General features: G+C 44.2%; 1 protein-coding gene across 1 annotated transcript; it reads left to right on the top strand.

Moving 5' to 3' along the window:
• The first annotated feature begins 18,026 nt into the window (after positions 1-18,026).
• Positions 18,027-19,792, top strand: LOC115387339 (gonadotropin subunit beta-1-like). Its single transcript, XM_030090017.1, has 3 exons — positions 18,027-18,085; positions 19,222-19,412; positions 19,559-19,792. The coding sequence occupies exons 2-3, from the start codon at positions 19,248-19,250 to the stop codon at positions 19,757-19,759; spliced, it is 366 nt and encodes a 121-aa protein (XP_029945877.1). The 5' UTR covers positions 18,027-18,085; positions 19,222-19,247; the 3' UTR covers positions 19,760-19,792.
• The last annotated feature ends 7,099 nt before the right edge of the window (positions 19,793-26,891 follow it).

Raw genomic sequence — 26,891 nt, 5'->3', positions numbered from 1 at the left:
ATTTAGCATCACTTCTCTCAATTAGTTACTATTGATTTACCTTGAAAAACCCGAAAAACTGAATAATTCTGCAAACCGCCTGTGATCAGTGCTGCAAAACAACTTCTCAGACAAAACTTAACAATTGTTCCCATTTACATTGGCAGCATAGAAGAGGTCAGACCTTTTTATTATTATTATCAGCTTTGTTAGACTTCATAATGTCACCTTGCTGTTTTTTTTGTTTTTTTTTTACTACGTACAAACAACCGGGATTCAAACCGGAGTCCCTCACTGTCAAGGTCACGGCTTATCCGAACACAGCCTGACTCAAACAGAATTAAAGCTGTTGAAAATGAAAAAGTTCTTATTCTATGAAGTTTTTTGAAGGCAATTTCAAGACTTTATCAGGCTTTTTTTTATTTGTGATTTGATTATGTAAACAGGGAAGAAATAAGCCGGTGTGGCAGCGAGGCGTTCCGCAGTTCGAGTCCTCTGTGTGTGTGTATGTGTGTGTGTGTGTGTGTGTGTGTGTGCCCTGTCATGTTTATTTATTGAAATCACACATCGGAGGGCAGACATAAAGCTCTTCCACAAACACTTTAGGCCACAAACTATAAAACAAATGAAAGCGGAGAGTCGACAGACGACGAGAACACGGCGCTTTATGTTCTCCAAACACAGAAACAGGCTCCGACTCAAAGAGCTGGAGAATAATCCTCTCTGGATGTTCCAGGTTATGTGATCCTGTTATGTGATGTGTCACTTTATACACGACCTGCTGGATTGGCTGTTTCTTTTGAATATTGGTATCTTGCCGTTTCGGGATCAGCATCATATATTTTTGCCTTTTTTCATATTTTAAGCTGAAATGCATCAATCAGGTGAGATGATGAAGTAACACTGTTCATGTTATTGGGAGAACTGTCCTGAACCTACAAATTCCAGAAATCTCACACAAGCAGCTCTTTCATGGTTTAAAGGATAAGTTCGGTTTAAATAGTTTTCACGTTGTTTATGGAATGAAGTACAACAATATACTCACCCAGAAGGCTTTTCTGATCCAAACAGTGCTTCGGGAGAAAGCTAGATCCAAAACCGAGCGGCGCACATCCATATACTGTTAGCCAATGGGGCATGTATATAGCCGCTCCTAAAACGGCTTTAATCGTCCAAAAACTCATTAGTTTCACCAATATTTCATCACGGTCCGCTCACGCCTCTCCTCCACGACAGCCCGGTGTCACCAGATATGTCATATATGCAGATACATGTTCGATTTGAATGTACTACTTGGTGTCCATGCGTATCTAGACACCTACATCTAGATATCTATGTCTATATGTCTAGGCGGCGGTGTGACGAGAGCTACGGAAGCCGCAGTGTTGTTGTGTGTGTGTGTTTTTTCGACTGCCGATGCTAACGCATGTTTCTGATCCCCGCTCTTGGAATAAACATCCTCACGCTGCCAAACGCCTCTGGACTTCTTTCAAGCATATTACAGAGATAAATGTTTTGGTTAAAGCTTTGTTTACGGCTGCCGTGTGCATGCGCAGTACGGCTCATTGTTTCCGGGGCAACCTGAGGCTACAAACGGTGCTTTTTTTTCCCAGTGTAGTGTAAAATGGACAAATATCTGTCGGATGAAGATGTGGACGAGAACTTTGAATGATTTTCTCTTTAGCATAAGCAGTATTAGCATTTAGCATCGGCAGTCGAAAAAACACACACACAACAACACTGCGGCTTCCGTAGCTCTCGTCACACCGGCGCCTAGACATATAGACATAGATATCTAGATGTAGGTGTCTAGATATGCGTGGACGCCAAGTAGTACATTCAAATTGAACATGTATCTGCATATATGACATATCTCGCGACACCGGGCTGTCGTGGAGGAGAGGCTGAGCGGACCATGATGAAATATTGGTGAAACTAATGAGTTTTTGGACGATTAAAGCCATTTTAGGAGCTGCTATATACATGCCCCATTGGCTAACATTATATGGATGTGTGCCACTTGATTTTGGATCTAGCTTTCTCCCGAAGCACTGTTTGGATCAGAAAAGCCTTCTGGGTGAGTATATTGTTGTACTTCATTTAATAAACAACGTGAAAACTGTTTAAACCGAACTTATCCTTTAAGCGTGTTATTGCAGAAGTTATACTGAATATGTTCAAACGGTAGTAAAGAATTCAGAATTCGGAATTTGAAAGTGATAAAAGTAAAAGTTCAGTTAAAAACAGTCAAGTTGTCAGAATACTTTCACATATTTACATTTTTCCTCTCATTCACTGAGTTTTTAGAAGGTTATTAAGAGATTTTTCTGGTGATCTTTGGAGAAATGTGACGACGGTACACCCTCTTTCTCTGGAACTTTATCCATTTCAGGTTTCACCAAATCTTACACTGTGATGAGGAGAAGAAAAGCTGTAGCTTATCATCAGATTTGATCTTCATTGAGGAAACAGGTTTGGTTTCATTTACCTGCAAAAGTTATCAAAACTAGTGCTGTCAATTTTAATCGCGATTAATCCATTGAGGTCTGCCAATTGGGTCAAAGAAAAGAACTAGAGGATAATAGTGTTTTTCCTGACATTGGGACTGACTTATGAGGATTAGATTCTTCATTGCAATTAATCTCAACTTTAAAAAAGTTAATTGTTGACAGTTCTCCATGAATTAATCACGATTAATTGCGATCAATGCGATTAAATTGCGATCAATGCGATTAAAACTGACAGCACTAATCAAAACACAACGCAAGCCCTACATAATGTTAAAGAAAAGATGATGAACACAGCTTGGATAATGTAATAAGGAAACGCACCAGAGAATCATGACGGTTTTCACCACTGTAAGCTTTTTTTCACAACCTGTACAATTACAATAAACAGAAAGGAACCTTTCTTTCGGATCAACATTCAGCTCCTGGTACCAAGTTTCACAGAAGAGACATGGGTGAATATTTAACATTTCAAACTGTAAATCTGCAGTATATTTAACAGAATTGTTTGAACTCAGTAATACTTTTTAAGGGGCTCTTTTGTGTTCCAGTTGTTTCTAAATTTTTCTTTGAAATGACAATCTGACCTTGTTTAGAGGCGACATCAGCAACAAACTTCACTGGGACTGGGAGTCTTCTGCTTCTGGTAATGGGCTTTATTCAGACAAGAAAATTCAAATGTCGTCGAGGTTTTTGGGTCCCGTAACATCAAATGACCCCGATGAGACGGAGATGATGAGGAGGTTGTGAAATGGTGAAGCTTCTCCTTCAATAACCTTTGTTTATGCTGGACACATTCAGATGTTCATGTTCAACATGCCAAACTCCTCACAATACTTTAAAGGTGCATTAAGGAGTTTTACAACCTTAAAAATACTTATTTTCCACCATAAATATGTTACACATTTTTAATGATGTGTACAATGTGCCCTGACATATTCATTACAAGTACCTCTAACAGCACTAAATTGTCACTTGAAAGTTGCAGTGCCGGTCCGGCACCAGCATTTTTTGGGGGAGAATTTGAAAGGAATGACGTAATGTGCGCTCCAGCTGGTTAGGTTTCGTTTTGTCCGCCATTACTCCGCCAGATGCTTAGTGAGCAACAACTGAGCAGGATCTTCCAGAAAGTAAGTAAAGACTGGCTTCTAGCACTGCCACAGCTCCACACAGACTCCACCAGGTAAAAGAAACTTAAATCTTACTTGAGCGCTACTAAACGAGCGAAGACGGAGTTCCCCTCTTCCGTGCACGGGACCCACAGGGACGAGTTTTTCACTAAGCTGCATTACGCCCAAGGCCTGCAGGGGGCACTGTTTCGCATAAAACGTGCAAACTCCTCAATGCACCTTTAAGACTTTTAAATAGTATTTTCAATGAAAAATAGAAAAAAATTATCAATTTTTAATGTAAATAATTAAACTGAGCAGTTTTGTGGCATAAATGAATTAACTGTTGACTCAGCTATTTTCTAGCTCATAAAAAAGATGTTGAATCGTTGAAGTCAAGAGGGCTTCGTGACCCCCCCACCCCACCCCACCCCATCCGCCATGCATCTCGAGCGTCCCTCCAAGGGGGTCGCGACCTCGTGGTTGGGAATCACAGTTCAAGAGAAAACAAAAAAAAAAACATCTTTTTTTAGTTTTTATATCTGTCTTAGATTAAATGTTTGAGGCAGCGAATCAGCATCAAGACCTCGAGCATAACGTCTCCACATGTGAAAACGATATTAAAAGAGAATACAAAGCATGAATGTATGTATATTTATTAATAGTGAAGTTACAATAAGGTGCAATAAATAGTTTTTAACAAATCACAGAGAAAAGAAGCTGCTGGTTTCAAACGTTGGTTGCTGAGTAACACACACAAACACACCGAAGTTGTCTTTTCTATTTCCAGCAGCTCTGGCCGAGTCCATCTTCATGAAATCTCACAGCTGCAGCTCAGCCAGGCTTGAAAACCAACACTTTAATGACATTTTCATTTGGAGAGAAACACCTCAATGTTGTTAGGAAGCTGACTTTACCATCTGGTCCTGGGGAAATCCTGATGTCTGGGTTTATTATTCAGAATATTAGAAAAAAACAATACTCCTGAAAACACATTTTGTTTCACAGAATACAGGAAAGACTGAAATACTTTTTGCATATTGGTGAATCAGTCTTTTTATAAATCCTTTTTTAAACCATCCATCCATCCATCCATCCATTTTCTACCGCTTATCCGGGGCAGGGTCGCGGGGGCAGCAGTCTCAGCAGGGATGCCCAGACTTCCCTGTCCCCAGACACTTCCTCCAGCTCCTCTGGGAGGATCCCGAGGCGTTCCCAGGCCAGCCGAGAGACATAGTCTCTCCAGCGTGTCCTGGGTCTTCCCCGGGGTCTCCTCCCAGTGGGACATGCCCGGAACACCTCCCTAGGGAGGCGTCCAGGAGGCATCCTAAACAGATGTCCGAGCCACCTCAGCTGGTTCCTCTCGATGTGGAGGAGTAGCGGCTCTACTCCGAGCTCCTCCCTGGTGACTGAGCTCCTCACCCTATCTCTAAGGGAGCGCCCAGCCACCCTACGGAGGAAGCTCATTTCGGCCGCTTGTATCCGGGATCTTGTCCTTTCGGTCATGACCCAAAGCTCATGACCATAGGTGAGGGTGGGAACGTAGATTGACCGGTAAATCGAGAGCTTCGCCTTTCGGCTCAGCTCCTTCTTCACCACGACGGACCGATACAACGACCGCATCACTGCAGCCGCTGCACCGATCCGCCTGTCAATCTCACGCTCCATCCGTCCCCCACTCGTGAACAAGACCCCAAGATACTTGAACTCCTCCACTTGGGCTAGGGTCTCTCCACCAACCTGGAGGGGGCAAGCCACCTTCCTCCGGTCGAGGACCATGGCCTCGGATTTGGAGGTGCTAATCCTCATCCCTGCCGTTTCACACTCGGCTGCGAACCGCCCCAGTGCATGCTGTAGGTCCGGGTTCGATGAAGCCAACAGGACAACATCATCTGCAAAAAGCAGAGATGAAATCCTGTGGTTCCCGAACCGGAACCCCTCCGGCCCCTGGCTGCACCTAGAAATTCTGTCCATGAAGATTATGAACAGAACCGGTGACAAAGGGCAGCCCTGCCGGAGTCCAACATGCACCGGGAACAGGTCCGACTTACTGCCGGCAATGCGGACCAGACTCCTACTCCGGTCATACAAAGACCGGACGGCCCTTAACAAGGGGCCCCGGACTCCGTATTCCCGGAGCACCCCCCACAAGACACCACGAGGGACACGGTCGAATGCCTTCTCCAAATCCACAAAACACATGTGGACTGGTTGGGCAAACTCCCACGAACCCTCGAGCACCCTATGGAGGGTATAGAGCTGGTCCACTGTTCCACGGCCAGGACGAAAACCGCATTGTTCCTCCTGGATCCGAGGTTCGACTATCGGTCGGATCCTCCTCTCCAGTACCCTGGAATAGACTTTCCCGGGGAGGCTGAGGAGTGTAATCCCCCTATAGTTGGAGCACACCCTCCGGTCCCCCTTTTTAAACAGGGGGACCACCACCCCGGTCTGCCAATCCAGAGGCACTGTCCCCGACAGCCACGCGATGTTGCAGAGACGTGTCAACCAAGACAGTCCCTGCACATCCAGAGACTTAAGGTACTCAGGCCGAATCTCGTCCACCCCCGGTGCCTTGCCACCGAGGAGCTTGCCAACCACCTCAGTGACTTCAGCTTGGGTGATGGACGAGTCCACCTCTGAGACCTCAGCCTCTGCTTCCTCCACGGAAGACGTGGCGACGGGATTGAGGAGGTCCTCGAAGTATTCCTTCCACCGTCCAACAATATCCCCAGTTGAGGTCAGCAGCTCCCCACCTCCACTGTAAACAGTGTTGGCGGAGACCTGCTTTCCCCTCCTGAGGCGTCGGACGGTTTGCCAGAATTTCTTCGAGGCCGACCGATAGTCCTCCTCCATGGCCTCCCCGAACTCCTCCCAGACCCGAGTTTTTGCCTCCACAACTGCTCGGGCTGCAGTTCGCTTGGCCTGCCGGTACCCGTCAGCTGCTTCGGGAGTCCCATGAGCCAGCAAGGCTCGATAGGACTCCTTCTTCAGCTTGACGGCAGCCCTTACTTCCGGTGTCCACCACCGGGTTCGGGGGTTGCCGCCACGACAGGCACCGGAGACCTTACGACCACAGCTCCGAGCAGCTGCTTCGACAATGGAGGTGGAGAACATGGTCCACTCGGACTCGATGTCCCCAGCCTCCCTCGGGACATGAGAGAAGCTCTCCCGGAGGTGGGAGTTGAAAGCCATGCTGACAGAGGGTTCCGCCAGACGTTCCCAGCAGACCCTCACAACACGTTTGGGTCTGCCAAGTCTGTCCGGTTTCCTCCTCCGCCAGCGAATCCAACTCACCACCAGGTGGTGATCGGTCGACAGCTCTGCCCCTCTCTTCACCCGAGTGTCCAAAACACGCGGCCGGAGGTCAGATGACACGACAACAAAGTCGATCATCGACCTCCGACCTAGGGTGTCCTGGTGCCAAGTGCACTTATGGACACCCCTGTGCTCGAACATGGTGTTCGTTATGGACAAACTGTGACTAGCACAGAAGTCCAATAACAGAACACCACTCGGGTTCAGATCGGGGAGGCCGTGCGATCCAATCACCCCCTTCCAGGTCTCACTGTCGCTGCCCACGTGGGCGTTGAAGTCCCCCAGTAGAACAATGGAGTCCCCAGTCGGAGCACTGTCCAGCACCCCTCCCAGGGACTCCAAGAAGGCCGGGTACTCTGCACTGCTGTTCGGCATTTTTTTTTTTTTTTTTTTTTTTTTTCCCCCTAGAACTGCCACCTTAACGTGGTGGGGGAGTTTGAGAGCCCGCATGATCCCAGGAGCTATGTTGCCGGGGGGCTTTATGCCCCCTAGTAGGGTCTCCCATGGCAAACAGGTCCTGGGTGACGGGCCAGACTGAGAGCAGTTCAAAACCCCCTATGAGAAGAAAAAGAACAAAGGTCGTTACGTCGCCCGGTATGGCGCAGCCGGGGCCCCACCCTGGAGCCAGGCCTGGGGTTGGGGCTCGTAAGCGAGCGCCTGGTGGCCGGGCCTTTGCCCACGGGGCCCGGCCGGGCTCAGCCCGAAGGGACGACGTGGGCCTGACCTCCGGTGGGCTCACCACCCACCGAGGGAACCGTAGGGGCCGGGTGCAGTGTGGATTGGGTGGCAGCCGACGGCAGGGTGCCCGGCGACCCGATCCCCGGACACAGAGACTGGCTCTAGGGACATGGAATGTCACCTCGTTGGCGGGGAAGGAGCCCGAGCTTGTGAGGGAGGTTGAGAGGTACCGGCTTGATATAGTCGGGCTCACCTCCACACATAGCCTGGGCTCTGGAACCCAACCTCTCGAGAAGGGCTGGACTCTCCACTTCTCTGGCGTTGCCCGCAGTGAGAGGCGGCGGGCTGGTGTGGGTTTGCTTGTAGCCCCACAGCTCAGCCGCCATGTGTTGGAGTTCACCCCAGTGAACGAGAGGGTTGCATCCCTGCGCCTTCGGGTCGGGGATAGGTGCCTCACTGTTGTCTCGGCTTTTTTAAACCAGTTCCACGTAACATTTCAGCATTTTGTTGCTCCTGTCTCAACTTTTTTGAGATCTGTTCCTGACATTAAATTAAAACGAACCTATAATTTCCCGACAAATGATAGAATATGTTGTTTCTAACATCTGAAATGCTGTCAGTGCTCTGTCATGTGTGAAGTCGGTTCATTAAACTTGTTAACATGGAGCATTTACAACTTTTACAATTTCTGTGCTGGAGGCTGCAGAAAACAGAAATGCTGTGAAAATAACTGAGCCAGTCAAATTAAACTGACTTCACTACTACAGACGATAAATTGATCAGTATTGTTTCAGCGTTTTAGTGTATTTAGCATTAAAATCAATCCTCTCTGTGCTGCCTCTTGGTCTTTTCTTCCCTGAGAAGCCAAAAGAGCAGGTATACACACATCTAGTGGGAGAACGCAGTGGCTTTTAAAGCAAACACAGAGCACCTGGCGGTGGTAACTGTTGAGTCACGGCTATTGATCATCTGCCCTATTGCCTCCTCAGATTTATTTGGTCCAGTTTGCGCTGTGGGACTCTGAAAGGTCTTGGTCACTGCAGCTTTAAAACTTTGTGCTGATATTCTTCTCTTTTTTCTTTCTTTTTTTTTTTCTTCCTGCGGCCCTTTGTGTCTGGATATGCTGCAATCAACAGATATCAGTGCCACTCACTTCATCCCGCTTGATTCCAACTATACGTTTGAATCAAAAAACTGTAATTAGGACGAGAGCAGGCTGTTATTCCAGACACATTGTCCCTCTGAGGAATCCTAATCACCCCCTCAGGTGGTTTTTTCAAATCTCTGGCTGTAATATTCCTGTAGGGGTATTTTGGGTTGCTTGTGCAGCTTCTTCTGAAACATGTTACACAACCGCCGCGTCTCTTTTTGATAAGAGGAAAAGTGAAACAAAATGTAAAAAGAAGCCAATGCAGAGGCTTATGCTGGTGGAATAATCTGCACCGCTGACGGTGCAAATATCACTCGCTGCTTCTTTAAAGACGTGTGTGTGTGTGTGTGTGTGTGTGTGTGTGTGTGTGTGTGCACAACTCCCTGTAGGTGGGGTCCTGTGTGAATCCTTCAGTACAGCCCACTTGAGTGGAATAAACTGCTTTCTGTCTGCAGAACTTTCTCTCTGCTCCCCAGAAACAGAACCAGCGACGGAACCATCAGAACATCAGAGGAACAAAAGAACAATCAGAGGAAGTGATCAGACTCAAAAGTGTGTGTGTGTCTTAAATATGCAATAAATAACTGTTAGAAAGTCAGCTTCTTTTGGATCTTTGATGGGGAAAAGATACAAATGATAGTAATAACAATAATGTCTTAGTTCTCAGGTGTTCTTCATGGCAGGAACCCTCCGTGCTTTATATACAAACAAACCCGTGCATGTTTGAAGTGAAGCAACTTGGATCGCCTTTTCAAATCAACTCATCCAAAAGTCAGCGAAAGTTTTCCACCCAGCAGTGAAGTGAGAGAGAGGAAACCAGTAGAATCAGATCCACAAGACTCCCTCCACTGCAGAGCCTTTAACACAGGACTCTCCAGATGGTCTGGATTCTGGCACGGGCCCAAAAACCTTTTTCAGAACCATAAATATCCAAAGAATGATTTTTTACCTCAACAAAAAAAAATGTCCACAGGCTTGACAACAAGGACGCGATCCTCAAACAGACCGAAGGATTCCAGCTGTTGGGTCCAGTTGTTGGCTGATCTGCACTCCGCACCTTGCTTCAGCATCACAGACATCACCGACGCTGCTCTGCTGTGTGTTTGGGTGAGAGCACGTGTGCAGAGAACCACTTCGTGGCTAAACAAGAGGTGAGGATATTCCCAATGCACGAGGACAGTCACCTCAGCTGGTCCAAACTGGGGTGTGTGTGTGTGTGTGTGTGTGTGTGTGTGTGTGTGTGTGTGTGTGTGTGTGTGTCCTGACAGCATGCTACTTCCCATCATTGAAATCCTTCATTGCAAATAAAAACAGCACAGTGTGCAGAATCTTCTGAATTTGAATATGTAAATCTGGGGTATTCCTCCTCCCACTTCATAGAACGGCATAAAAGTTTTTCACCAAACATTGACTGGAGGTAATTATGGTTAGAAATGCTACATTGATCAGATTCAGAAAACAGGTTTATTGCCAAGTATACTATAATAGCCTATCCTCAGCCAGGACAGATGATGTCATGGTATTAGTTACCATGGCAACACAAAAGTTTTCCCCCATGTAAATGGACGAGCTGACTTAAAAAATGAAAAAGTTCATCCCCGAACAAGTCCATTGTGCCTCGCCATGCCTTCACACAGAGTTGTCATTAAAAGTTTAAAACGTTGCCGTATTTGTCCTCTGTTCAGATGTGAAAACCTCGTATACCTTCTACCAAAACTAAACTGTGAGCTTCTAAGTTTGGTAAGAATTTTAGTCATTTCTGGATTTTATAATGGGAGTGGATGGCAGAGTGGCACTGAAGAGTGTGAGAGACTCTCCATTTAAACAACAACAAAAAAGCGTTTGTCTCATCTCTGCAGCCACATTTCTGGCTCAGTCTTAACAAATGATACATCAAAATGTAGGTATTGTCCCTGTGATGCTGATGCTCACAATGCTCGATCATTTTTTCCTCTATCTGAAACGGTTCTCTCTCCAGATGTATTTGTTTGAGGAGCAGAACATCAAGGAATGTCATGGAAAGTTGGAATCCAGCAGGTCCAGAAGAGAACAGCTCAACGTTCTGGGTCTCTCAATCCAAAGACATGCATATCAGTTTGTGTGTGTGCGTGTGTGTGTGTGTGTGTGTGTGTGTGTGTGTGTGTGTGTGTGTGTGTGTGTGTGTGTGTGTTTGAAACACTTACCTTAAAACATCAGAGGAGTTTTTCTTTTTTTTTTTTTCAGAACTGCACAACACACAGGCAATCATCCACACACACACACACACACACACACACACACACACACACACACACACACACACACACACACACACACACTTGCTCTTCACTGAGCATCCACCCCAGTCAGCAGCAGGGGGAGTTGTGAGGTCAGGAGTGATACGAGGTGATTGAGCAGGGATGCAAGGCGTTTTATGACACACAGTTTAGATGCACTTTGAACCTGACGTCGGAGACACACACACACATCAGGAGAGAAAACCCCCGAAGTCTTACGGAAGGCGGGAGAGTCAACTGATCCTGCACAGAAAGACTCTTTCATTTCATTCAATATACTGGAAGTTCAGCTCAGAACATCTTTCTGTGTGGAGTTTGCATGTTCTCCCTGTGTGTGTCTGGGTTTCCTGTCCTCACTTATAGATCCCCCCCAGGAATTACTCCAGCACCTCACCACCCTACACAGAATACTGTTCGGATCAAAAATGTCCCATTTTGATATTTTCAGCTGTAAAAACACAAAAATTGATTAATTTTTCCCAGGAATTTGATCCCTTCTGCTATATAATACTATATATTATACTCGAGTATCAAGCGCCACATGTTGTTCTGCGCTGCCAGATTTTGGATGAAACTTTTTTCCACATACAAACACAGAAAATAAGAATACAGACTCCACGGATCATGAAAAAGCCAAAACATTTGGTTGGATGTTGAAGGTGAAGACGTAGCGATGGGCTATAAAACATGATGAATGCAGTCAGAACGGAGAACATCGTGACAGAGGCGAGACCTGTGTGGACTGAACGGTTCAGCTGCTGACTGGAAGCATCACCTGCACTCCGCCGCTGCAACAACAAGGATCGGGTGACGCAATTCCAATCCCCGAGAGAAACCACGGGCTGCCTGTCGGCAGGGATCTCATTTTCTAAAAGAGACAATGCAGCACCTGATATGGAAAGATAGCTGATAAAACAGCTGATTCGCTGTGTTTCTGCAAAAACAAATCATCCAAAACTGGAAGATGAAGTGACAAACATGCTTCACTGATGCCGACAGAGCCAATCTGCACGGTAAGTTTGTCAAAAAAAACATCAGAATATAAGACAGAAAGTGATGATAAATCAGCTTCCTCTAGTCCTTGTTTTTCACAATTCAAGTAATTCTTGAATATTTCTTTATTCTATTAATTTACATCACCAGCAATGAGCTGCCAAACAGTATCTCTTTATTCAAACCCTGTTGATAAAAACCCAGTCGAAGCCAAAATCATTATCTTATCCTACATTCAGCCAAACTGTGACGATTTCACAACATTATCTGCATGTTAATGAGTCCGATCCTGAGAGAGAGGGACTGCCCTGTCTCCATTGGTCTCTTGTGGTCCTATTAAGTGGAGATGCTCAAAATGCTCGCGCACATTCATTTAGGACTCCTTGGAAATCGACTTATTGTCTTGTTTTTGCAGGAAAACTTCTTTTCCAGCCAGAGGAAGTTGGGAGAAAAACTCTTGGACTTTGCTGAAGTACAGCGACGTTTTCTCAGACGAATCTCGTTTGGTGGTTCCAAATTTGATCTCACCTCCGAACTGAGACACGTTTCCAGAATCTGACCGTCGCTGTTTGCGGTTCCGCTCATTGGACTCCTTCTTCGCAACCCTCCGCGGCGAGTGTGTTTTACCGGAGCGCCGCCTCAAGTCAGTGAAGTGGAGTTTTAAACTACTGCTGAAGTTTGAAGCAGTGAGCTCTGCGGCACATCAAACACAACTCCTCAAAGGGAATTTTAAATTGCGTCTGCAGTCGGCTTCTAATGTCAGTTTTCTTATATTCATTAAATGGGGAAACACAATGTGATCCTCTCACCCCGACGCACCGCTCAGCGTCGTTCAAATCAAATCCAAAACACTGAAATATACAGCAAATAAAGACACATTTTTCATTGTACTGTTACAGACATGGATGGTTTTTAATGGGGCTGAGCAGTAGGATAGTGGTTTGCACCTAAATAAACATTTATCTCCTGAATGCTGAGCGCTGGTTTAAACCTCCAGTACTGTACAACACAAAACATTCCCAGAGATAGAAAGTCACATGCACATTAATTAACTAAAATATATTCCTCCCAGTATTTTGTATGATTCGGTAAACGTGCTCTAAATTCCATATTCAAGAAGGCAATCACACTAAAAAGAGTGTGTTATTTTGTGCATCAGTACAAACTCTCTTTCTCATCCTCTCTTCATAGTCTTATTATCAGTTTCCACTTGTTTTAATTCTTACAGACTTTTATTAGATCAGCCAGTGAAGCAGTAAAAGAGGAAGGATTGATGGTTTTTTTAAGCCTATTTTGGAATAAAAGTCTGACTACCTTTAAAATCGCATTCATTTTTTAGAACAAAGTAATGAGGAAACACTAATTAAAGGGATTATCTAGCAGAACTAACTACATAATGTAGTTCAGGTTTAAATGGAGGTTTTGGGCTTTGTGTAATTTCTTTATAATTCTTTAAATGAACCACTTCAAGCAGTTCACTTCTCTCTGTAGTCGAGGAAACAGTTTTCTTTTGTTTTTGAGTTTGGAAATTAAGTAAGAAGTCTTTTGGTTTTAGGTGGTGGATATGGAGACAATGAATATAACGAAACATGTAGACATGTAGTGTTGGACTGTAGTAGTTCTAATGAACTCCATCCATCCATCCATCCATCCATCCATCCATCCATCCATCCTTAAATCCTGATTGGAGTCAGATCAATAGTCCATAACTCACAGAGACAGGTAATTCCTCGAAATAGCATGTCTGCAGTTTGTGAGAGAAGGTCAAAGTTCACAGAATCACAGCGAGAAGCGCACAGGAAGAACATGCAGTCTAAACACAGACAGTGACGGTCGGATCATCTGAGGTGTTTACTGCCTCAGATGTGTTGGTGGCTGTGTTAGAGAAAATGTTTCCGTGATTTCACTTGTCTTCTTAAGGTGTTGTAGTGGTTAGTAGTACCGCTGACATTGGGAGGAATTCAGGTTCGGTTGATCTGGTGAAAAATGATCTAAACCTGAGGACAAAGTGAAGAAATCTGAGATCTGTGAGAACCTGCACAGTGGAGGGAGCTGGAGGAACTGGAGGAACGCAACAAATCTGAAGCCCTGAGAGGATTTACTGGCTGATGACGTCCTCCACTGTCCAACTCCAGAAGCAGACTGGGGAACAGAGCTTTCAGCTGTCAGGATCCTGTCATGTAGAACCAGATCCCGGTTTCGGTGAGGGACGCAGACACAGTCCCTGAGTCTGGCTCTGCAGGCTTCTTCCTGTTGAAAGGGAGTTCTTCCTTCCCTCTGCTTGCTCATGGAGAATTGTTGTTGGTGAAATGACGGCGTTGTGTTTGTCGCTATAGAAATAAAATCAAATTGCAGTGAAATGAGTTTGAGTGTATAAATACAAGGGAGAACGCAGAAGGGAAAGGATAAAGACTCATCGCCAGCGGCACGCCGGCCTCCTCCTCCTCCTCCTCCTCCTCCTCCTCCTCCTCCTCCTCCTCCTCCTTCAGTCACCAAACAAAAGTGTCGTCCTTGGCGGCGATGCGGAGGCGTTTGTTTAGACCTGACAGAGCAAGGCGTGTGGTGCGTTCAGGGTCTCGCCACGTGTTTTTTTCTGTGCGGAAGCAACTGGGTGGCAGATGGAGCGGCGGCGGAGGCGACGCTCTGGAGGACTGACTGAGTGTGTTTGTGGATGTTGTGGCAGTGTTTACGCTGCGGGACTCGACTCCTGAGCTCAGAAACCAGTCACATAAATCTGCAGCGTCAGCAAGATCTACAGTTTGCTGCTGTTTTTTATATTTATATATAAATGTAGGTTTACGTACAGCTTATGAACTTCCACACCCAAAGGAGCTGTTTTTACAGTCGTGTTAAGAGTTATGAACCGGAAAATCATCCCTGGCCCGGGAGCGCCGCCTCGTCCATCATTCCCAAACTGATTCCCGGTGGATATAGTGTGGCGTTATTGGACAGGCTGAGGGACAGAGGGACGTCTCTCTGTCATTCAAACACTCTCCTCTGCTTTTTTACACCTTTTGTGCGACAGATCGGATATTATCTGAATTTCATACACAGACCAGATCCAGATAAATTCCAATCTGAAGTAAGCCCGCGTGAAAACCCACCACAGACACAGAACAGGAAACGTATGAAAGAAAGATTTGACATGAAACAGTCGGAGTCACGAGGGAGAAAAACGTGAGAAAACAAAGCGTGAAGACGTCAGTCAGGACAGGAGGGCTACAAAAGTTTTCTTCTCAATATAAACATTAAATCTGACTCTCATTGCACTCTAGTGGTACATTTCATGTCAAAATATGTCAGAAATAGGGGTTACTATATGCTTTTTCTACATATTAAGTGGCATTTGGGGTACTGACAAAAAAACAATCTCATACAGTCGGAGGGTAGGAATATATGCTGTGTAATGGAAAACATCTGGCAGTAAATGGTGAAATCGAAGTGATTCCAGTCAGTTTGGCACTGTTTAACAGACGTGTGGCAGCTGTGGTTCAGTCCATTGAGCAGGCTGTGTTTTAATCACAGGGTTGCTGGTTCAGTTCCCCATTCTCTCTGGTGCGGATCTCACAGAACCGCGACACTGGACTCCAAATTGTTCCCAATGGATAGTTGAGCACTTTGGCAGCTGTCACCACCAGTGTGTGTGTGTGTGTGTGTGTGTGTGTGTGTGTGTGTGTGTGTGTGTGTGTGTGTTTGAGAGAGAGAGAGAAATTAATGATGGAAAGTGCTGAAAGACTGCTGACGCACTTTAAAAAGCACTATATCAGTGAAATTCATTTGTCACACTGACTTTGAAAAGTCAGAACATTTTTTTTTTCCTGTTTTTTTTTTCATGCATAACATTTTCCATCAATATTTTTAAACCAAGGAATTCAACAAGTGACCTGTAAACGTCTAAGCAAAGCTGCATATTGTCCACAAAGATCGACTTTGGTTCTACCAGAAGTACAGATTTAACTCATTTATTTCAGTAAAACAAATAAAAGTGCATAAACAAGGTTTTGCTTCAGCACAAATTAGTAAAGCTGTTTTTTGGATTAATTTTCAACAATATATCTATTATTTTAAAGGTCTGAAGCCACAGAGTCTTCAACTGTGAGTAACAAAGGGATGGTAAAACTATTGTTTATTATTAAATATAAAATTTTTGGTATGTTTCTGTAATCATCAACCCTAGAGTAGACTAGACAACTGTGGACTGGAGACTGTCTTCTGGTTTTCTGTCTCTATGGTACATGCTGTCATCTGGAAATATTAAAACAAGAAATGACAAGTCAGTTTTGGGAATAAAAGGAGAAGAAAGTACAGAAATCTGTTTGGATCTAATGAGCTGTAATGGGACACCATTAAAATAATGAATCTAATCAATCAGGGGCTCTGTGCTTTATCAATTAATTGCATTTTAATCACGTCTTAATATTTAAAACAAAAAGCAACACTTTTCATGCTGCACTGATATCAGTATGTTGGGAAGTGAAAGGAATGGAGAAACCTTCCATGTTGGATTGGAAAGATGAAGCACAATTACAGACAATCTGCAGAGTACATCAACATTAAAGTGCTCAAACTGTTGCTTCCAAAGTGGTCCAACTTAATGGTTTTAAATCTATTTTTCATTGCAGATGCACTTTTTTTTTCTTTTAAAGAATGAATTACCAGCTGTTATGGCGGCTAATCAGAAAATGACAGATGATGTGTTCTGCGCTGAATGCAAGATTAATCAACTCCGACTGGTGTTCATTAAGGACGTAAATGCACGTTAACAATGATGTATTTCTCCAGAGATTCTCCTAAAGAAAGCGGCAGAGCGGGCAGGGAGGAGCTGATTCTATGGAAGCCCTTGCAGCCTTGTTAGGCAGGTATGGCAGTTTCAGCAGGATGCAGCGGAGCCGGAGTCCCTGGTGGCTGCAAGGGCAGACGGAGCGGGTGGATGAACCGTGGCCGCCGCCCAAGTGCGTCCATCTAGCTGTCACTGCAGACAGTCCGGCTCATGGTGCAATGCAAAGTTTTTCCTTTGTTGCTGAATGCACGAATGCAGAGCAGAGAATTTGTCCAAACAGACAGGAGAAGCTCTATACTGTATGCTGCCTCACCATGCATAAACGGTCGAGTAGGATGCAGTTTCTTAAGTCAACTGCAATGTTTTGTATGCAGTCAAAAGTAGGCCAGGTCAATGTGATTCTGAGGGTTTTGTGCTCGGTGTTCTCTCAGTGTACCAGCTGAAGCTGTGCAGATGATTAAGGATGTCCCTGTCACGCTTTTTATAGCAGATTCTACTTAATGAGAGTCTGCGTATGCTGTTATTCTGTATTATTTTTTGTGTCGTTGCATTAAGTTGGTGGTTTTTGCAGTTCTGCTGTGACCATTAGCCAAGCTGTCAGCTCTGATTATGGATCAAATCATTAAGCCCCGGTGACGTTAACATTGTTACTCATTTCGAAATGGTGATCACATGACTTCAGAGGAACAATGAAGCTCCTCCTCCAGTAAACAGGAGTTTTGGGGAAATAGAAACAGTTTTGGACAACACATCATCAGTCGGGTAAAACTAAACTGTCTGAAAACTAGATACAGCAACTCTAAAGTCTCATTTTACAGTTAAGAGTCATTGAAATAACAATCCAACATGGTGGTCTGTCCAGTGAAAACAGGGTCTACAGATCAAGACTACATTGATGAATTAATATTACTGTAAAATAATGACGGTCACAAAGCAGTGGAGGCGGCTCCCATCACCTGACGTGTCACTCTATTCCACCTCACTGCGGGGGCTCCTTTATTTCCATTTCCCTGAGCTCCACCTGAGACCTGAACCTTAAACAAGATCAGTGAAGATAGCGACCGGTGTGGAGGAGGAGAGGCCCTGAGTCAGGGGCTGTTGAAGGAAAGAGATGAGCATCTGCTTTCAGGTCCAAACAGGTAAGAAACGCAGCAGCTGGCCGAGGCTGAACAGATTAACGGGGTTTAGCAGCAGCAGTATTTAAACAGCTGAGGTTCTTCTGGTTGAAGACGAGCAGCTGAAGGGGAGACGACTTTCAACCGAAGCCTGAATCCCAACCCAACCCGGCTCCACAGGTACGCCTTCTCCGCTTTAAGTCTGCATCTAACCTGCTGAAGCTTGTTTTCACACCAATCTGACTTTCTCCCATTAATGTAGTTTATTGCAATGTTGGGTAAATATTTTAACCAGGCTGTGATCTGCAGGACGGATGGGATCCATACACCCTCATCTAATCTCTGTTTGCCTTCCTTTAACTCAATTTCTGGATGAATAATGATCAAACCTTATGCCCTGATCATCCAGTTTATTTTGAGACTGTTTCTTACAAGATTTGAACTATGTTAAAAAAGACAAAAACAAAAGATCAATATCTTGGCCATATTTTTTTTTTTCAATTATTACTTAACGTTCATGGGCCAAAAGAGGTCAAAACCCCAAAATAATTCAAGAAAGATGTTTTTTTTTTTTTTTTTTTGTTTCAACGAATTTCTTGAGTAGCAAACACAAGACTGAGACCGGAGATGAGATATCTGTGATACTCGCCTGAAAGACATGCTGTCACCGTCAGTTTGTTCAAACACAGATGTTTTCTTGGACGTTTTCGTTGTATTTTGTTTCAAAAGGTTCCACTGAAATCATCAGTATATTGAGATTGTTGTAACTGTCTGCAGTGATTTTTTTTTTTTTGGTGTGAAAATATATGCACTTTTTTTTTTAATTATCAACTTTAAAAAAAAAGGGTTATTGTGGTCCTATTTTACTGGTCCAGTAATTGGGCTGCATGTGGCCCCTGAACTAAAATGTGTTTGAAATTGTCGACCTACAGCTTATTTTTTTCTACATATTAAAAAAAACAAGTTACCCATTGGGTATAACATTTAAAACACAATTGTATTAGTTGTACGTTAGTAATAATCATGTTTATGCCCAGTTTGTCTTGTTTCTCCTCTTCATCATAAAGGGAGAATGTATTGGTACTTATTACAGTGTATAGCTTCAATGAGGACGATGGAAAGAAGTGAAGTGGGACTGTTGGAAATTCTCACAATCATAAATATTTAATAATTTTCCAGTTTATTGTATTAATTGTATCATAATGAAACAATCATTTGATAGAAGGATTTGTTTAATCATCATCAATACGAAAAAAGGGACCCAGGATGTTTTGGACCCGTGCCACCTGAACTGTCCTGATCCCCCCTTGTGGCAGGTGTCAGCACTGCGCCCGGCGGGAGGATGCAGCTGGTCGTCATGGTAACGGTGGTGCTGGGGCTGCTGGCGGGGGCGAGGCGGGGCTGTGGCTTCGGCTGTCACCCCACTAATCTCAGCATCTCGGTGACGAGCTGCGGCCTCACCAAGTGCGTCAACACCACCATATGTGAAGGACAGTGCTACCAGAAGGTGGGGAGCACAAACATGCCTTCATTTACCTATCCTGCTCTCAGTGGGATTCGAACAATGACCCGACAGGCCGGACCCTGCTGCTCTGATCACTGCTTCTATAAAAATGTCTCAATTGACATTTTACGAATCTATCATTTCAACAGGATCTCAACTACATCCGCCCGATTCTTCGGGTTCAACAGGAAATCTGCAACGGCGACTGGTCGGACGAGGTGACCTACATCGAGGGCTGCCCGGTGGGCGTCACCTACCCCGTCGCCAGGAACTGCAGGTGTACACTGTGCAATCCGGTGAACACGGAGTGCGAGCGCTTCAGAGGAGCGGCGCTCAGCTGCTCGTCCTGATGGGGACGTTTCACCCGCTGGCGAAATAAACTGCTGTCAACGACCTCTCTGGGTCCGAGTCGTCACTACGTCCTTCTGTGTTGTATTGTTTTTATGAAGGGTGCAGCGTGTAAAATTAAAGTAATGCCACTTCTGTGCATTAGGTGGCAGTAGTGAGTCAGTTTAACGAAGACACTTTATCGACCATTATTAGTTGATACACTAATCAATCTGCTTACACTAGATTTATTCGACTAAGGAGCTTGATCTTTGTCTTTCTTGTATTTCCTTTGTCGATCGACAAAATAATTAACTTTCTGACTTTCAATGTAAAATTCCAATGTTTCTAACCTGTACGTGCACGTGTGAATAGCCTACTTGTTTTTGTAATTGAACCCCAGCACTGCCATAGATCATTATAGCATTATAAAATCTGTATTTCTATACTAGTCAAGAATAGGAGTGACTTTGCCTTTAGGTGTTAACAGAAAATGTTCACATGGAGGAAATGTCACGGGCCGCAGTGGGATTAATGTAAGAGGTAAAGACTCATCAAGGCTGGCTGAGAGATTAAATGTCAGACAGACTCTTTAGCTTTTTCTTCTTGAAACAGGGTTTCTGACCCCTAAAAATCCTACAGTCCTGCGACTGTGGATTTCCTGCTGAGAACAGGAGGTCGTCCATAAGGAAAAGAGAAAGCCTCGCTTCTTTTTGTGACAGCTGGAAATGAAAATATAGCGCCTGCAGTATATCCTGAGGCTCAACTAAAGTGGCTGCAGATCAGGAGCTCTCTTCTGTAGGATCTCACTAAATGTAGCCAGAGCTTAGCAGGCAAAAAAAAAAAAAAAAACCAGAATGTGTGCAGAACAACTCTTACAGTGAGCAAGGTCATATTCTGTTAAGGTGGTGCAGATGATGGTTGTTTTTGATTCTGCAGGGGGAGATTTGCTTCAGGAGCTTCCAACTCAAACAGTGAGGATCCAAATTACCCAAAAACAAGGGAGAAATTAGTTTGAAAGTCAAGAAGCACGTGAGGTTTGGTGTGCAGGTTGTCGTAATCCAACATCGAGATCCAGAGGAAAAAGAGTCTAAACCAGGATGTGAAAGAACGAGACTCACAACAGAAGACGCAACGAGAGAAACTGGCAGGACGTACATGAACAAGAGGAGAGAGGCGCTAATGAGGCACAGCCAATGGCGTCGACGGGGAGGGAGCCTAAAGGAGCACGTGATCAATAAATTAAATATAGCAAATGATAATGATCCCATTGTTCCTGCAGCCACACAGTCCCCATGGCAACAGGCCTTTTTCCCAGCAGGCCTTCATCTTCTGACCTTTGACTTCAAGAAACAGTGAAATACAAAGCGTGGTGTGGTGGTTGACAATATCCCCGGTTCGATTCCTGCTTGGGGGGCCTGACTGTGTGAAGTTTGCATGTTCTCCCTGTGCTTACTTAGGGTTTTGCATACTTGATGAATTGATGTCTGTGAGAGACTGTGCAGTGGTTAGTTGGCCCATCTCACAGGCAGAAAATCGCCGGTTAGAGTTGGGAGGGGGGGCCTCTCTATGGTGAGTTTGCATGTCCTTCCAGCGCACGGGACCAGAGCCCTGTTTACGTGAAAACACACCCCTTCTCCAGTTTCACTTAAGAAAAGTTTAGCATTTAAACAATAAAGTTTTGAAAACTGTTGGCTCGCTGGTGGGTGCTGTTTGTTTCTGAATAAGGTCAAACAAGGTCAGGCGATGAGAGCAAACTGCTCTTAAAGCTGTTGGAGTAGCAGTAAATGCTGTTTGTTTCAGCTTTAGGAAGTTAAAATATGAGCACAAAATCAGATGAAAGATTTCCCACAGAGCAGTAAATCAGTGTCTGCTTGTGGCGAAGAGCATTGCTTTCTATTCCTGCCTTAAAACACTCTGCACAGGCAGAACTAATGGACAGATCTGCAGAGCAACTGGAAGAATAATGGCGGCTTTCTACCCTGAAGTCCACCGCATGCTGTCTCATACAGACCGGCTCTAAAGCAGGTTCTTGGTCCGAGTCTGCAGACTGTTAGTGTGAAATCTTATTAAAGCCAGAAACTCCTAATGTCCAGGAGCGAGCCGCATTAACCAGACAAACTGCTAACTCACTCCCCACCACAGCAGCTTCATCCCAGCAAGATCCCGTCTCGGGTCGACAGAATTTACATGTGGATTATTCCCATCAATCAAACTTTTCTATGACATGTTGCATTCAATTTAAAGCTTTTAGATTTAACTGATTTGATTCAAAGAAGGTGTAAGAACAGGACCAGAGAGCTGATTGGTGCGTCTGTTGAAACCTGCCAGCTGCTCAGCATCAGACACTGACTGACTGACCGCCTTATTAACCCGTCTGGAAGAGGAGCAGAGAGAGAATGATAATATGAAGGTATGTGGGATGTGTGTGTCCCTCCTTCCTTGCTCTTCGATCGCCTCCTGATTAGTTATAAAGACAGTTACCTCATTTTTATTCACACTTCCTAAATTCAGCTTAAACAAGGTGAAATAAAGTAAAATAAAACTGAATTAAAGCATCCTTTTGCACTAAAAAAGTCTTGAGTGATAAATCAAGACCAAAACTGGAAAAAAAATGTAATTTAAAGCACAGATATGTAATAGTAAAGTTTGAAAACCACAGTCTAAATGTCAAAGCAGAACTGCTGAATCTGACAGCCGTCTGAACGTCTGACTTATTGTGACTGTTTCCTTTATTTTTCCTGCTCTCTGAGACCCGGGTCTCGCTGCTGGGGACAAGCGATGTGGCTGAATGTGGATCTGGTTCCTCTGCAGCCCTCGGTGCTTCGCTCTGGCCTGGCAGGGCTGCAGCTGTTTCAAAGCTCGGGGATGTTTTTCTTTTCACAGGTAGAAATTTACAATAAATAGCTTTAAGGACAATGAACATCATAATATATATATTTTTTTCCAAACTTTATAAAGCTCCCTGGAGCCAAAACAAAGCGTAAACAACAGCCTCCGCCGTTTGACAGCCACATTTTATCATTTTATCATGAGTCAACTGATCTTTAAACCTGCCAGGCGTGTGTGTCTGTCTCACACCAGAGATGCAGAAAAGCAATAATTGCAGTTTCTTTTGATTTATTCAAGATTCATTTGGAGTGAATTCAGCTCTAAGGAAACGAGAACATATTAGGAAATGTTCTCATTTCTCTTGACAGTCAGACGATACACGCTAAAATGGTAACATGTAGTAATCCTGGTTTTGTTTTTTTTTCCAATTTTATTTTTTCAAAATTTCACACATTTTTAAAACAGAAACAGTAACAACAAAGAACCAGAGGTGTACACAACAATACAGGAGATCATACAAATTCGGGTCTCTTAGGTAAAACATACATTAATCCTGGTTTTTATCTTATTTAGAGTCAAACTTTCGTTGGACCTCAGTACTTGGTGATGTGAAAACAGGATGTTTTACAATATTTTGGGGGGAAACCTGGTAACATCTTGAAAGAAATGTTTGAGAAATGTTTAATTTTGATGTGTTTCGCACTTTCAAACACATTTAATTGGATAGAAATATTGTATGTGGGTTCTTATATCCTTCATCTATCCTTACATATTTATTTTTATCAATCAATCATTAAAAAAGACAATAAAAAATAATTAAATAGATGTGAGTTTAATGTTATTGTTCTGTAAAGATGTTATTCTACGTGTATCCATTAGTAGCGTGTCTGACTAATGACACAAGCCAAATTTCAGCCAAAAGAAAAAGCTAAACAGCAGAATTTGAACTAAAAATGATCAGATTTCAGCAGAAAAGAGAGACAGAATCAGAAAGAGTTCAGAGTGTGTGAGAAACTTGTGAGGAACTGGAAGAAGAAAAGAAGTAAGACGACTGAGGGGAAGAAGATCCCCAATGCACAATGAAAGGTTTCCATTTTCACTTTAAAACGCTGAGGTGTATCATCGAGGGCATCAGTCAGTATCAACAGAATAAAGGTGAAAGCAGGTTAGCAAGACAAACACAGAAAGACAGAATGTTCTGTCATTCTCTTGGACTTTTTCTTCAAATGCATGCTTTTTTCTGACGGTGGGAGAAAACTGGAGTGTGTGGACATTCCTGAAGCTGATGCAGCTCTGAGCCCGGTTCCCTCTGCAGTCAAGGTCAGCACCCTCCTCCACTTTACATACTGCCCCTTTAAAACAACAGAGAAACTTGCTGCACAGGCAGCTTTTTAGGTTTTAGTTTGGGAGAAACGGCGAGCCTGCAGGCAGAGCTGACCTCCGCCGTCGGACCGGCCTGATGGTTCTCCGACCTGCACTTCCACACTGCTGTAAGGTCGTCTGCTCTGATCCCAGCAGCCCGAGGAGACGATCACTGAGGCACAATGTTCAATTCAAAACAGGAGCATCTCCAATAAGACCTTCTGCTGCAGTTTTGGCGAATAATAAAAGCAGATTAGAGGAGTAAAAACCTCCAGCAGAGCTGAGAAACTGTTTGCTTTTTTTTAACAGTTTCTGAAGAATTTAACAGAAAGTCAGCTCACAAACAAGCATCTGCTTCAGTTGGGAGTTCAAACGCTCTGATTATTAGCTCCTGTTTAAATAGTTTTATGAGGCTAAATGCACAAAATGGTTCTCTTTCGATATTTTATACACTATTATGTGACTTTTGTGTTATTTGTGAGAAAGACGCATTTTGAATGTAATTTTATGAGAAATAAACAGCTGTGAGAAATTTGAGCTGAATCTTTTATTTTCTTTCGTAATATTCACAAATGTCACTCAAGCTGTACATCTCACCATTTATGTACACAAAAAAAATCCCATCATTATTTGATTTATCAGATGCTCATGCAAACACATTGATGAAGACCTATTTTCATTGTAAATTTGTCATTAGGTGATCAGATCGTTCAGAAAAATCAGAAAACAACAAACATAAAACCTCAGACTGTGTTTTAAAACGGAAAACTTCAGTTGCAATTTGAATGGCTGTTTACATGAAAATGGAGTCGGAGACAGTGAAAACTTTTTGCAAACGGCTCCCAAAGTGAAACTTTTCAAACTTTCAGGAGTAGTTTGCAACAGTCAAATAGTTTTTTTAGTTGTCATGTAAATATACTGAACTGCAAGTCCAACAGATTTTTTTATAATGTCAGTAACATATTGTTTTGTCTTTAAAAAGTCACCAAAATGGTTTTTTACTGCAACAGCACATCCTCAGTAGGGTAAAACTGATGTCTCTAATTCCAGCTCGTGTTTCCTATTAGTGGATGAAGAATCCAGCTCTTGGTAAATTCTGCTTTACAATGATAGTAAGTTCTTAGTGATTTTTTATTGCTGCTTTAAAGTGTTTTATCTTATTTTTAGCGTTATATTATTGTTTTATGCACTTTGAAATTAGTATTAATATAAAGTGCACTACAAATTGAATGCATTATTGTTATTGTTTTATCATCATGGGAGCCGCCTTCAGCTACGCTCACCCAGACGCATCAGGTTGGTTCCAGCACTTCAGATTTTATCCTCCTGAAGTTTGTAGGTGAACCTAGAAGTGACCACTTTGTCTTCCCCCTCAGCCCCGTGTTGGAGGATTCAGTGGAAGGAAGCCCCTCAGACTCCGTCTCACATCCCCCCGTCAGTGTGAACATTTCCTGACAGGTCATGGCTGTCCTTCGGCCGGCGCTCGTGTTTATCCAGCCGCTCCCTGGAGGCGGCGGCCGCTCCCTCCTCCCTGATATTTAGATAGATGTTTTCTCCAGTTTGCAGAGGAATTTGTCGCTGTGCCTCCTCTGTACACTGGAGATGGACACTGATGCAATGCTGCTTTTCTCAGGACATGATGAAATTAACCTCCTGTGAGGAGCTGCACCTGCTTTACCCTTCATCAGGAAGGTGACTGGATTGGGAACTTTCTTTCCGTTTGTGCACATTTACTGCACCGTCATCTGCATAAGTCGCGACATACAGCACACACTGACAGGACCTATGAGACTGAATATTTAGAGTTTAACTGTTCTCTGCATGCAAGCTTGTATAGTCACATAGCAAAACCATAAACACAGCACCAGCTAGTGGCCTGGCATAAAAACTACACTTGCTTTTGTGGCGATGGCTTTCTAAATGCTGCTGTCTGCACGGAAAACTTTTCCGACATTAAAATGGAAAAAGTTTAATGTTTCCACTCGAGTGTTGTCGTCTGAAGAGAACTTAAAATTTGCATGAAAAACCAAATTCGAGTGATGAATGGCTTGTTTGCATGGACTTCCTCTCATCGATTAAGTTTTAATAAATATTAATACGCTTCATGCAGATGTAGCTCTTTAAAAAAAAAAAAAAAAAAAAAAAAAAGGGCCTGGAAAGTTTATTCTGTGACAGTGAAAAGTAAGAAAACTAACAGAACATGCTGGAATTTAACTTGTTCCATCCATATGGTGTCTATATATGGAGCTCATCCAGACCCAGGGAGCTGAAGACACGTTCAGAAGGTCGACTTCACTGTCAAGCCTCCATTTTTGACTATGGCAGAAACCAGAAAACACATAAGAGACTGCAAACCACTGCACTTCCACCAGGGCCCATTGGGTTTAGGTGCCCTTTAACCCCCCCCAAAAAAACAACTGTAGTCCCTCAGTGTTCGAGTCTTGGCAGGACCGGAGCGTCCAGCCCTCCGGCTGTAACAACACTCCCTCTAAATGAGCTGAGAGGGCGCCTGGCGACCTGGGGACTGCACCACACGTGACCTCCAGCTCAGCCCAAGGTCGGGGATTGGGAGGGGGGGGGGGGGGGGGGGGGGGGGGTTCTGGGGTATAAATGGGACGTTACTGTCCGAGGAGTCCTGCACCTCTTTCTTCAGCCGGTGTGATGAAGTGCTGTGTCACGGTGCTGCTGTGCCGCCTGGGGTCACGGGGAGGCGGAGGAGGAAGGAGGCTCGGCGGAGCGTCCAGCCACAGGATGACCTGATGGAGCTCAAAATTAATTACATCCTAAAAAGGGGCATTAACTCAGCGTTCGGATTACCGTGATGACTCCCAGCAAACACACCCGTTCATGTCGGCGACTGCTGAAAGACCTTGATGGCGCCTCATATGTCGCTTATCACTGAACTGTGACTTCAGCTGTCACAGGAGGTGGACGTCCAGCCAGGGAGCGAGGGACAGACTG

This window comes from Salarias fasciatus, chromosome 1 (assembly GCF_902148845.1).
Source record: "Salarias fasciatus chromosome 1, fSalaFa1.1, whole genome shotgun sequence".
Lineage (NCBI taxonomy): Eukaryota > Metazoa > Chordata > Actinopteri > Blenniiformes > Blenniidae > Salarias > Salarias fasciatus.
Note: the sequence above shows the minus strand (reverse complement) of the source record. Positions and strands in the feature narration are given on the sequence as shown.